This window comes from Ammospiza caudacuta, chromosome 21 (assembly GCF_027887145.1).
Source record: "Ammospiza caudacuta isolate bAmmCau1 chromosome 21, bAmmCau1.pri, whole genome shotgun sequence".
NCBI lineage: Eukaryota > Metazoa > Chordata > Aves > Passeriformes > Passerellidae > Ammospiza > Ammospiza caudacuta.
The window spans coordinates 3,532,836-3,546,619 of NC_080613.1; the positions used below are offsets into that span (position 1 = coordinate 3,532,836).

A 13,784-nucleotide genomic window follows, 5' to 3' on the forward strand; every position below is an offset into this window, starting at 1 on the left:
CATTTCAGTGCATTTCAGTCCCCCTAGAGCAGTAAATGTGCTGTCTGCAGAGGCAGAGCAGCAGCTAAATTTAAAATCCTCAGTCAAATCAAAGCACTTTGTGGGTGTATTTATCCTCTGTTACAGGATGAGAGGGAGGGAGGTGGTTTCTGGGCATCTCTGGAAAATGCCTTGTGGGTTTCTGCTCCCTCCTGCCTTCCTGCAGGTGGAAATGCATTAATTGATGTCACAGGATTAATTAAAGGAAAAAATGTGGCAGTGTCAGAGGTCTCTATGCCATGTGCCATTCTCTTTGGAAAGCCCAGGCCAGGAATTTGCCTGCCCAGGAGTAGGAGGCTGCTCCAGACAGAGTTTTGTCTGGAAACCTCTTGATGCTTCCAGTGAATCACGGATTTGGGAAATTCAGGGCTTGCTATTTTGAGAACTGAATCACAGAGGAACTGAGGGTTGTTTCTGTGCTCAGGCTATGATTGATGGAAAACCCTTTTTTAATTTCTGAAATAACATTTATTTCTGGAAGGTATTTCACCAGCAAAGCAGAATCTGTAATAAAATAAAACCCAATCCTTTTATCTCCTTCAGGGAGGGCAGGGAAGAGGAGGAGCAGCACCCAGAGCACAGGGATGTCTTGGCAGTCTGGAGAGGCTTCATTTGTGTCAAACGTGGAATAATTGCAGAGAGAAAAGCTCCTGGTGGTGTTTGTTTGCCTGGTAGAGCTGTCCTTTCCCTTCCTCTTCCTTTTGAAACAGTTCTTGGAAAACTGGGCAGGAATTGAGCAATGAGGAAGAACAAAACACACAGATCAGGAGCTCTGATATTTAACACTAGCCCCTTCTTACAGAATAAGAATTTAAACATTTGTAGGTTTGGTTGGGTTTTTTTTCTCCCAAAAAATGAGGCAAACTCACAGAAAAAGGTGATCTGACCTCACCTCAGGAGCTGGGAATTTCTCCTCTCTGCTCCTCCCTACCCTGAGACTTCTGAACATCCTGGTTCAGCTCCTGCTGGCTGCCTGTTTTTCTAGGAATTGGGAATTTAACACAAATTTTCCTAGGAATTGGGAATTTTACACAGTTTTTTTCCAGGAGACCCAGAGGTGACACTTTGGGGACTGACAGGAGGGGACAGAGGTGTCCAGCTGGGTGATGCTGAGGGAAGGGTCAGGCCAGCAGCAGAATCCTGGCTCATCCCTCTGCTTTAGGTGCTCAGGACAGGGAAAATGAGTGGATAGAAACAGCCTGGTGAAAATAGATGAGGAATTTCTCCTTACTCCAGCTGAAGGTTCAACCAGAGCTTTCCTCAGCTTTGAATATTTTTTTTTTTCTGTGTCAAGAGCAGTGGATCCCTGTGATGGCTCTCAATAACCTGGAGAAATTGGGCATTTTTCTGCTGTGAAATCTTCCCTGTGGACAGGAGGAGGGAGCAGAGGGAATGTTCTCCTGCCTGCCTCCATGAGTGGCAGCCTGCATCACTCCTCCTTTCCTTAGAGAAACTTTGGGAGGGACAATAAGAGCAGCTAAATTGGTAATATTGGAGGGCTGAATTTCATGTCAGTTGTTTTCCAGACTTGCTGGATGCTTGCAGACACTCTCAGAGTGGTGCAGGGGATGGGTAAATGATTCCCTGATTGATTTCATGTCTGAACGTGGCTTTGGGAGCCTCTTGCAGCTCGGGAGGAAGGGCTGTACCTGCTGTACCTGAAGTCATAACTGAGCTCAACTTTCCTGGGTTTAGAAAGGAGAAGTTTGCTTCCTTGTGCCCCACACTTGAACTGCTGTAGGATGCTTGAGGTGATCTTATCAGAGGTTTTTAGTGACTCATGAAACCAGGACCTGGCACTTGCAAACAATCCAGGGTGGAGCTCTGTAGGACCAGGAGATGTCTCAGTGTGAGGAGCTTTGAGGGTCCTGGAGCAGCCCCTGGTGATGTGATGGGCCTTGGTGCTGTGTCCAAGTGTCCCCAGTGCCTGAGAAGTGGATATTTAACAATATTCAACAGGCATTTAGTGTTGATCTGGGCCAAGGAGCAGCTCAGACCTCCCCTGCCTTTGGGGGAATTCTGTTTGCAATGATAACAAACCCCACATGTTTACAAGGTGCTGCTCCTCCCTGGAGTCTGGGAGAGGATTAGGGCTAAGGAAATGAGCTTCATCCTGCTTTCCTGTGCTTCTCCTCCTACTGTTCTCCTTCCTGAGTGTTTCTGCTCAGTGTCACTCTGTTTTGAGGTGCTTAGCAAAGGGGTGCAGGCAGATGTGACCGTGTTCATGGGGGTTCTTGAATTGGGGAAGAGAGGAGGATCTGACTCCATGTTTCAGAAGGCTGATTTATTATTTTATTTGCATTAAAACTATACTAAAAGAATAGAAGAAAAGGTTCTCATCAGAAGGCTGGCTAAGAATAGAAAGGAATGATGATAACAAAAGCTTGTGTCTCGGACAGAGAGCCCGAGCCAGCTGACTGTGATTGGCCATTAATTAGAAACAACCACATGAGACCAATCCCAGATGCACCTGTCGCATTCCACAGCAGCAGATAACCATTGTTTACATTTTGTTCCTGAGGCCTCTCAGCTTCTCAGGAGGAAAAACCCTAAGGAAAGGATTTTCCATAAAAGATGTCTGTGACAGGCAGAGGAGAGCTCCATCCCTCTCCTGGTTGTGTGTTCCCACAGCTCATGGGCACATCGAGTTATTTTGCTCCTTCCTTCTCTTCTGGGCCTTTTTCACTCCTTTTTTTAAACTTAAACCTTTTCCCTCCTTTTTTTAAACCCAAAGTGAAGATATTTCATCCAGGTGGGTCTGTGCTTGTGCAGGAAGCTGCAGCAGCCCCTCCATCTGTAGAACCAAGAGGGATTCCTGCTACAAGCCCTGAGCAGCTGCAGGGAAAGAAAAACTTCATTGGGAAAGGTCTCCCATCCCTGCCAACACAGCAGTGCCAGGTTCTGAGCAAATCAAAGCAGCAAATCCCAGGCAAATTCTGCAAGCTGCCTTTTACAGTGCACTTAAAACGCTCCTGGTTGCTTCCTGCCTCTTTTGTGTACCTTGGAATTACAGGAATTCCTTTGAGCTTAAACGAGTTTTTCTGTGATTTGTAAAACACAGCTGGTCTCAAACATCCTTGGGATGGTTAAGCTGCTGCTGCAGGAGCCTTGGAGTAAATTATCTATGTAGTGTAGAATTTTGGATTTTGGATATTTTTGGTTTTGGATATTTTTGTGGAAGTTTTTGGTAGGGGTGTTGTTATAGTAACAAATTTTTTGGGGGGAGTTTTGTTAGTATGGCTGGGTGAAGAGAATTTTGAATTTTTGGTAGTAATATTACTTAAGGATTACATTTTTTTGGGAGTTTTGTTAAGAGGGATAGAGGAGGAGTTGTGTTTTTTGGATTGTGCAGTATTGGTAACTATTGTGACTATTGTACTATGACTTGTAACTATTGTCAGGTGTAATTTATGCCCTTTCCACTGACTGAACCTTCACAGCATTAAATTACTGTTGTAATATAGCAATGCTTAGTGCCAGCAAGAAAATGCTTTAAGCAGATAATAATAATAAGCAAAAATATTATAGCAATAAACGACACGATTGTAAAAATTTCTTTTTAAGTGAATGGAGAGTGAGGTTTTAGGAGGGACTTGGCTTCCCTGAGGCTCCCTGGGGCAGAGCTGATGCTTTGCAGGTAGGATGGGATGGGGGCAGTGAAGCAGAGCTGTAGGATGCAGAATCCAACCTGAGGGATCAATGGAAAAGCTTCAGGGCTTGGAGCACAGCAGCCTGTGAAGGGTTAAACTGCAGCTGAGTCCCTTGAGGTGGGAAATTTCCATCCAGAAATCCAACCTTGCTCTGTCCATCTGCAGGTGGCCTGGGCATCTCCCACAGCTCTGGGGCTCGAAAAGATTTCAACTTTTCTGCAAAAACCTGGAGGCTTCTGCAGAAAAGTTGAATTTCTGGCCCTTCCAGAAACTGGGGGCTCTGCAAAATGCAAAAAAAAAAAAAAGCTTTTAAACACTTTCCTTTGTGTTGTTTTTACACACAGCTGCATTTTTTCCTTTAGCACCTGGGATAATGATGAAGGAAATCAGGCAAGGAGAGTTTTGAGCTCTCTCTCTCTCTCCTGTAGGTAAATTCCTCTTTGTGCAAGTGGATTGGTTTCATATGGATGCTTCCAATTTCTCCTGCACATGCAAAAAACCTTCCTAAACCTCTTTTTTCTTTTTTTTTTTTTGGTGCTCCACATGTTTTGCTCTGACCTCCCAGCTCCCTTTTGGGGCCAAGAGGAAATGGGAACCCAGAGGAATGTGAAAATCTGTAATATTTTCTGCTTCCATCCCAGGCCTTGATCAAAAGGGATTAAATTTAATACAGATTAAAGCCAGTTTCTTGGAAGCAGGTTTGGATATCCGTGTTTTGCATCTGACTAGCTGTTTTCTCCATCTGTTTCAACAAATCCAATCAATACTGGGGGAAAGGGGGGGATGTTTTTGCAGGAGAGCCTAGTGCAAGGAACCCTTGGAAGTCCCCATGTCTGGAATTCACTTGGAATATCTTAGGGTGGAGCTGATGAGAGGGGTGGGATGGGCTGGGCTGGCAGCTTTTTAATTTAGAGTCTGGTCATGGAGTGATAAAACCACAGAATTTGGACATTAAAGCCCATCTGGTGCCACCTTCACTAGTCCAGGTTGCCCCAAGCCTCCTTCAGCAATTCCAGGGATGGGGCAGCCCCAGCTTTTCTGGTGACCTGTGCCAGGCCAGGGCAGAATTCCAGGTATGAGGACAGCCCAGGTGACAGCTGTGAGCAGAGCCTTGCCCTTGTCTCACCTTCTACCACCAGGAATTAACGTGAGCTGCTCCTTTTCCGTGCTCTGTCTGAGCAGTTTTTTACTTTGGCTGCCTCTGACAGGGGTTTTTCCCTGGAAAAGTTTGTTGGGGTGGCTTTTTTTGGGTCACAGGGTGAGAATTTTGGTTAGGTGCATCAATTTGGGCACCCTGATTTATGGGCTGGGGTCAGAGAAGGACCTGGAGCCCTTTAGCACAAAGTTGTGGAGCAGCTGGCCCACAATGTGGGGAGTAAACTGAATTAAATCTCACTGAATTCAAATGTTTAGCAGGAGCAGCTGATTTCTGACAAAGTTTAGCCTGTCCTGGTGTTCCCTATGGCATAAGACAAATATTGGGGCCATTTTTGTGCTTGTCTGTGCATCTTCTCCTTTTGCATCAGTGCTGTGGGGTCAGGAGTTGTCTGCAGGACCCTTTCCCTGATTATTCCTGGTTGTTACATCCATGGCAAGCACAGGTATGATATTTATAATATCATGCTTAGCATGGGGTGGGCTCTGAGCCTTTTCTAGGCTCTCCACAGCCTGCAGAGACCCATCCAGAGCATCCTGGCCAAGGTTTGGACCACCTGTCCTGCTGCTGCTCCCACACCTGGGCACGAGGTGTCCTTGGGGCAGCTCAGGGTTTGCACAGCACCTGTATAAACCCATTTACCAGCATTTGAAGCTAATTAGTGCTTTTATGTTGTTTTTTTTTTTTTAGGATTTATTTTTTAGGATTTTTTAGGATCTTTTTTTTTTTTAGGATTTTTTTTTTTTTTAGGATTTTTTAGGAGTTTTAAAGGATTTTTTTTAGGATTTTTAAGGATTTTTCCCCCCTTTCCTGCCCCTCTTTCCGGGCCAAGTGCCCAGCACAGCTTGGTGGCTTTCAGCAGGGACTGTCAGCGCCCACGTCCTGCCCACGGGTGTGTTCCACACCTTCCCACGCTGCAGCCCCCTCCTCTGCTGCTCAGAGCTGGGCATCCTGCCAGCTTCATTAGGGAACAGCTCATTAGGGGCAGGGGAAGGGGCTGGACAGAGCAGAGGGGCTGTGTCGGGGTGGGGAGTGAGAAGTTCTGCCTGGAGCTCACCTGAGCCCAGCTCCAAGCCAAGCCAGTTTTGTTTGTGGATTTCTCCCCTGTAATTTGCAGGAAAAAGCCCAGTTCCCCTGCCTCATTACCCTCCTTTCCCAAAGGACAAGTGATAAAACCCCAGGATTTGGACAATAAAGCCCGTCTGGTGCCACCTTCACTAGTGCGGGTTGCCCAAGCTCCTTCAGCAATTCCAGGGATGGGGCAGCCCCAGCTTTTCTGATGACCTGTGCCAGGCCAGGGCAGAATTCCAGGTATGAGGACAGCCCAGGTGACAGCTGTGAGCAGAGCCTTGCCCCTGCCTCACCTTCTACCACCAGGAGTTAAGCTCTTTTTGTAACCATCACAAAGCCATGCAAACCTCTCCAGTCATACCCCGGATTTCTTTTTTTCCTTAAGAGCCAATTTTGTACTATCTTTAATCAGGAGGGAGCACATCCAGCACCCATGGGTGCTGCTGAGCTCACTGCTCCCACTATTCCAGGGCCATCAGATCAATCTCTGTGCCCTGCTCAGCTGGAGGCTCTTTCCCAGCTCATCTGTGTTGATTTTGGTGTTGGCTCACTTGAGAAACTGCTGGGTTTCCTCCCCTGAGGCTTTTAAAGTCCCATCAAAGGCAGCTCCTCGCTGCTATCACAGAGAGATAATAAAAGTCCTGAACGAGGCAGTGCCTCAGTGGAGGAGAGAGCCCATTAAGGAGCAGAATAACTCTTTATTGCTGCTGTATTAGAGGAACTCAGCAGCACAAAGCAGGCACTGGAGTTCCAGGGCATTAATTCCAGGGTTTGGAGCTTAGCAGGGCTGTGGCTGGGCTGGTTTGTGGCTGTTTCTCTGTGTTTAGCTGCTTTGCCTTCTTCTCTTGTTGGTTTTGGATCTTCTCTGCGTCTTGGGAAGGTGAGGGACCTGCCCTGGCCAGGTGGGGACAGAGGACATGGACACCTCTGACACACAGATATCGTGGTTTAGGGACACCAAAAATGTGTGGCAGTGTTCCCTTCCTTCCTCAGCTGGTCTGCGATGGGAAAAGACAAATTGGTGTCTTAAATATGGAGGATGTGGGGTGTGCACCTGGATAACTTATGGTGGTGTGACAGAGTGCAGAGATTTTTGAGCAGTAGCCATAAATCCACCTGAATTGTTCTTTTCTCCTCCTGATAAGGGAATCATGCTGGTTTTGCACTACTGCTCACTCTTGAAAGGCTTCGTGATTTTAGACATGATGCCAGCCCGAAAGAGTCCAAAATGAACCTGTTAAAATCCTGCATGAGTCCTGTTCCCACTAGAAATCAGCAGTGATTTAATATTTGCATCCCCAGCGCGTAATGTGGCCAAATCATGGGTTTAATGCAAAGTAGTGATGGTTTAATAACGTTGTTTTTAAAAGCCCATTCAAGCACTTTACAGCTAATGGGGCTGGGGAAGAGGAGGAGCTGCCAGAGCTCTGGGACCAGTAATAAAGCAAATGGAAGTGGCAGGGAAGGATCCCTGGTGTTTGTTGGAGGAGGGAAGAGGCTTTGCCATGCCCAGACTTCCCCATCTGTTGCAGTAAATACCGGGACAAAAAGCCTGGATGTGCCATCACAGGAAAACCCCACTGGCTTTAATTTGAAATCCTTATCAAATGTGTATCAGCACAAATCAGCTCAGCTGGCACCTCTCCAGAAGCTGGATGCCAGCAAACACCACACCTGGCGTGAGAGGGAGTGGGAGGAGAAGCTGTGGCACACCTGGGCAGGTGAAGTGGAGCCACAGGGGAAATCACCCAGGCAGGCACTGGAAGGGCTCAAACCAATTGTCCAAACCAGTTATTATTGAGCAGCCTCATCCTCAGCAGGCAGCTGGGTGGATGTGGGTTTGAGAGGATGGGTGTAGGAAAATCCATCTGAAAATCCATCTGATTGGATCCTTTCATGGGGCTGTGCCCACTCTTGGCAGCCCAGGAAAGCATCACACCCTGGATTGCTCCTGCCCAGCCAGGGCTGATGCTCAGCTGCCATCAGGAGACGGGATTGAAGGAATTCCCCAGGGAATTCCTGGGCTGCTGGAGCAGCAGCAGCAGCAGTCCTGGCTGCTCTGTGTCCAGGGAAAAGGGCTGGCTTGGGGTTGATCCCTCAGGTTTAGCTTTTGTATTTTCAGATTCTGTGCTGCTTTGGTGTGTAGTTCTGAGCTTCACATTAGGGGATGGTGAGCTCTGTGCACTGAGCAGGGAGACAAAACAATTCCTGCTCCAGCTGGGCACCAAGGACAAATGATCCAAATCTCAGCCCAAGAGCACAAACAATGGTGGAACAAAGAGAGAAAAACAAGCAGGGTGGGACTGCCTGGGCTAAAGCTGAAATGGGACAATGAACTTTAATATACAAATGGAGCAGAACTGATCAAAGTGAGAGACCCCATGACTGGTCGTGCATTTTGGGGCCATTTTGGTTCATCTTGGGTTCATTTTGTGACTATTTTGGTTCATCTTGGGTGCATTTTGGGATCATTTTGGTTCATCTTGGGTGCAGCCCTGGCTGGGCTCTTGTGCTGCCCAAGGTGGATCCATTGAGGAAATCCTTTTAATAATTCCCTAATTTATTCTTTAACTCCATCCAGCCTCTGTTCTATCTCAGCTTTCACAAGACATCAGCTCTTGCAGGTTTAGCCCCAGACAAGAGCACCCATGACTGATCCAGAGCAGGCAGGTTGTGGTTTGTGCTCTCTGCCTTCCTCCCATGCCAAGCTGCTTTGTTTTTCCAGACCTGACAGAGTTTATTTGAGAGATTTTTCTGGTTGCTCAGAGATACCATCAGTTTATTTCTGATTTTGGGGTCAAGTTTCTGCCTGAGGCTGGGGATGTTTGGCCTGAGGATTTGTTCTGCCCTTTCTGAGTTCAGGGGCAAAGCAGAAAATGACTCCCTGTAATTGCAAACCCCTCTCCCTGGCAGGGCATGGGCAGAGGTGGCACAGAGAAATCTCTGCCCAGAGTTATCAGTGTTGGCACAGAGAAATCTCTGCCCAGAGTTATCAGTTTTGGGCAGAGCTCATGGTTTGCTTAGAAGGAAATCTGTTCTGGAAATGCTCCGTGCTGGCTGTGAGCCCTCCGCGATTCCTGCTCCCTGCAGTGCCCAGAGCTGGAAAGTTCCTCCTATGCAAAGTGTTCTCCAGCCCAGCTGGGGCAGTTTGTTTTATCAAATTAAAAAAAAAGTTTATTTTAAAGTTTTCTTGATGCTCAAAGATACCATCAGCCATAAACAATGCCAGAGGAAGTAGAAGAGCAGTGAACATAATAATTTATTTTATATTTGGCTTTGGTTTATTTTAAAATCTGCAATTCCTAAAAGAAAGTGTTGGGAGTAAAGAAGAAAAGTGGTGAATATTTTTGTTGAAGTAGTGTGGCTATTGTGGTTTTTATTTAATTAGTTTCAAAAATCCCATTTCTTTACTCACTTTGGTGTTTTCCAAAATGACCAGTGATGACCAATGACCAAAATTTTCCACTTTAAGTCTTGATTTTTATTTTATTTTATTTTATTTTATTTTGATTGTTTTTATTTTTATCTATTTTATTTTATATTTTTATTTAATTTTATTTATTTATTTATTTTATTTGTTTTTATTTTTATTTATTTTATTTTCTATATTTTAAAATATTTATTTTGTTTTATTTATTTTAATTTTTAATTTTAATTTATTTTTATTTTTAATCTTAATTCTATTTTATAATTTTAATTTTTTATTCATATTTTTATTTTCATTTTTAATTTTATGTTATAATTTTTATTTTTATTTCTAGATTTATTTTTATTTTTATTTTATAATTATAATTTCTTTCTTTCTTTCTTTCTTTCTTTCTTTCTTTCTTTCTTTCTTTCTTTCTTTCTTTCTTTCTTTCTTTCTTTCTCTCTCTCTTTCTCTCTTTCTCTCTTTCTCTCTTTCTCTCTTTCTCTCTCTTTCTTTTCTTTCTTTTCTTTCTTTTCTTTCTTTCTTTTCTTTCTTTCTTTTCTTTCTCTCTTTCTTTCTTTTCTTTCTCTCTCTCTTCCTTCCTTCCTTCCGACACTTCCTTCCTTCCCTTTTCTTTCTTTTCTTTCTTTTCTTTCTTTTCTTTCTTTTCTTTCCTTTCTTTCCTTTCTTTCCTTTCTTTCCTTTCTTTCCTTTCTTTCCTTTCTTTCCTTTCTTTCCTTTCTTTTCTTTCTTTTCTTTCTTTGTTTTTCCCATGAAGTGCAGAACTCAGGGGCTTCTTTAAACCCAAACTCACCTGCAGGGCTCGTGCCTGACTTTGTGGTGCTGTTGTTTTGCAGCAATGATTTCTCTGGTCAGTAAATGATCAGCTGGGTGCTTGGATTGAACCATAAATACAATAACTCACTGGAATTTCAGGAATGTGAAGGGCATCCCTCACTTTTCATGGCAAAACCACCAGAAATATCCCCATGAAGCCTTTGCAGGTCACTGGTAGAGAAAAGTGTCTGTGCACCACCTGCATGTGGCACCTTTATATTCCTATTTATATTCCTGCCACCTTATTGTCACTGGGTTGTTATATATAGCTTTTATGGTAATTTTGTGTGCTGAATGCAGTTTCCAGGGAGGAAATTGCATTGAGAAATGGGTGAAGAAGTAATAATAATAGCAATAATCTGCATAAGCCCCTGGTGTTAAAACCCACAGCCCCACATCTCCTGAAGAAAAATGCACAGATAAGAGAACAGTTTTCCAAACAACATCTTCAAATGACTTGTAGGTTGACTTTTGGGGGAAATAGCTTTAAATTGACAGAGATTTGGATTAGGTGGATATTGGGAAGGAATTTCTGGTTGTGAGGGTGGTGAGGCCCTGGCAAAGTTGCCCAAAGTGTTCAGGGGCAAAGCAAAATTCAGGTTGGAATATCTGTTTGAGTTGTTTTGGTGTGTCCTGGGATTCCAGGAGCAGGGAAAAGCCTCAGCTGGGGTCAGGGACCCTCCTGCTGCCCTGTGGGTGTGGGACAGGTCCTGACCTAACCCCAGAGCCAGAATCAGGCCTGGGTTTGCCTGCAAATAAGAAGTTTTTTACAGGGCAAAATGAGACACAGTTTAGCAAACGCTTAAGGGCTGAGTTAGTTTTAATAATGTTGTTTAATCCTGTAGAAATGGAGAGGATTACTGATCCTAAACACTTCCCTGGCTGGGGGCTGGGCTTTGTGAGGAGCTGGGCTGGCACTTGGCTTGTTTTGATCTTAGGAGATGTTGGGAAAAATATTCCTGATATTGGGACAGCCCTTCTGGAGATGCTTCAAGGAGGCTTTCTGTGCTTGGTCCCTCACACTGGGTGGCTTGGCTTTGTCAGCTGAGCGTGGGTTTGGGATCCGTGGGTTTGGGATCCATGGGTTTGGTATCCATGGATTTGGGATCTGTGGGTTTGGGATCTGTGGGTTTGGGATCCACGGATTTGGGATTCTCACTCAGCTGTGCTGGCTCCTGATTTTCTCACCTGAGTGTGGATTTGGGATCCTCACTGGGTTGTGCTGGCTCGTCACTTACTCACCTGAATGTGGATTTGGGATCCATGGATTTGGGACCTGTGAGTTTGGGATCAGTGGATTTGGGATCCTCACTGGAGTGTGCTGGCTCCTCACTTCCTCACCTGAGTGTGGGTTTGGGAATCTGTTGATTTGGGATCTTGGGGTTTGGGATCAGTGGATTTGGGATCCTCACTTGGCTGTCCTGGTTCCTGACTTTCTCACTGGTTCCTGACTTTCTCACCTGAATGTGGATTTGGGATCCGTGGGTTGGGTTTGGGATCTGTGGATTTGGGATCCGTGGATTTGGGATCAGTGGATTTGGGATCCATGGATTTGGGATCCCCACTGGGCTGTGCTGGCTCCTCACTGGAAGCAGAGCCAGGTTTGATGTGCCAGGCTGAGCAGAGAGCAGAGGGAGCCTTGCTGGGGAGGAGAACTGGGAACTTTTCTCTTCCATTTCCCTGGAAGTCAAACCCCGCGGTGGCACTGTCTGATTCATAAACTGGATTTTTGCTTCAGAAGGCTAAAAATAGAGCATGGAGAGACTCATTCAGTCAGTCTAGGATTTCCCTGGTGCTATTTTCAGCCCCCTGGAGCAGGGCTGGGAGTGCCAGGGGAGTTTCCATCTCTGTGCCCTGTCTGGGCTGGGTGTTCCAGGTACCACTCGAGGTGTTCTGAGCCCTGGAGCCTCTCAGGGATGTTCTATTCCCTGTTTTCCATGTGGAAATCCCCCACTTTTTTCGGGTGATTTCCCAGTTTTTTGGTTGCTGCCCTGGCTTTGGCTCCACACCAACAGCTGACAGCCAGGCTGGCATTCATGGCACATGAAAAATGAGAGGGATGAAAGTTGCAAAAAAGTGTGGAGGGAAAGGATGGTGTGAGATGAGGCTGTCATTGATGTCCTGGGATAAAAATGTGGCTCTGAGTTCATCCCAGGGGAAAATCCTGGGTTGTGGTCCCAGCAAGCCAGGGGAGCATCCCAAAGCAAAATTCCTGAATAAAGGGTTGGAAGCAGGGCAGCCCCAGGCAGCAGCAGCCCCCAGGGGCTGGGTTTGTACACCTGGAGCCCTTTATCCATGTCCCATCCCAGGAGATTGGAAACCAGCCCAAAAACAACAGCTTTGTTTTTACCACCTCAGCTTTGAAATGGTGAATGTGAACAAGGGTAAAACACACTTAAAATCCAGCTCAAACCCATTCTTTGTTCCTCTTCATTGAAAATTCCCCATAGCAATTAAAACTTCCATCAAAAAATGGGAGTTTTTCTGAAAATCCTGGTGGTTTTATTGCTTCTGATTGCAGTGCTGATGAGAATATTTTGGTGTTGAATCACCCCTGGCTGTTCTCTGCCAGAAAAGGGCGATGGTCTGCACCCACCTCTGACAAACTGATGATGCATCTTTATTGAATTGCAAGAAGCCAGAGCTGTTCAGCCTTGGCAAGTTTTGCCTCAATAAGATCATTTTGTGCGAGGAGAGCCACGGAAGGAGTTGTAATCCTTTTGTAATAAAACACAAACTATAAGAGGGTTTTCTCAACGCTTCTTAGTGTTGCATGAAACCTGTCAGGGCAGGTCTGGGCTCATTAAATGAGTGTGGGGATGGAATTTCCTCAGATGAAGCTGTTCAGTAATATCCTGAGGGTTAAATGTCTTTTGTGCTCAGTGGTGGAAGCTAAAGCAGGGTGCTGATGGTGACACTGTGACACTGAGGGGGGGACAGGAACATTTCCATCCCAGCTCCAAGCACCAGGCTGGGGGTCCTTGGGCTCCCACCAAACCTTCCTGTGTACTCAGTAAGCACACCAGCCTCTTTTTCTCTCATTTCCAGGTGATCTCTGCAGTATCCAGGCTCTCCTTCCACAGCATTGCTCAAACCAAAGGAATTAGGTAAGATCCTTTCAATATGATGCCTTAAAATAACATCTTTCCATATTCCTCGTATTTAATCACTTCACACTCTTCAGAAGCTGCACATAATGGGATTAAACAGACACCAAAATGCCTTTGGGGTGCAGGTAGGAATAGTTTCAGATGAAATAAGTGAAAATATGAGGAATTGTGTACACTGTTTGTGCTGGGGAGTGCAGCAGGGAGAGTTTTGCTGTCTGCAGTATCCAGGCTCTCCTTCCACAGTATTGCTCAAACCAAAGGAATTAGGTAAGATCTTTTCAATACGATGCTTTAAAATAACATCTCTCTCTCCCTCTCTCCATATTCCTTGTATTTAATCACCTCACACTCTTCAGAAGCTGCACATAATGGGGTTAAACAGACACCTTTGGGATGCAGGTAGGAATAGTTGCAGATGAAATAAGTGAAAACATGAGGAATTGTTCGTGCTGGCGAATGCAGCAGGGAGAGTTTTGCTGTCTCTATCTGGAGGTTTTGCTCAACTCCACAAG

At 45.4% G+C, this 13,784-nt stretch overlaps 1 protein-coding gene across 1 annotated transcript in view; it reads left to right on the forward strand.

The window, feature by feature from the left end:
• The window catches only part of VAV2 (vav guanine nucleotide exchange factor 2), a 119,191-nt gene that overhangs the window by 59,287 nt on the left and 46,120 nt on the right, over positions 1-13,784 (forward strand). Inside the window, exon 3 of the mRNA XM_058818479.1 lies at positions 13,211-13,269. Coding sequence (XP_058674462.1) covers positions 13,211-13,269 — 59 coding nt within the window. The remainder of the gene's footprint in view (positions 1-13,210; positions 13,270-13,784) is intronic.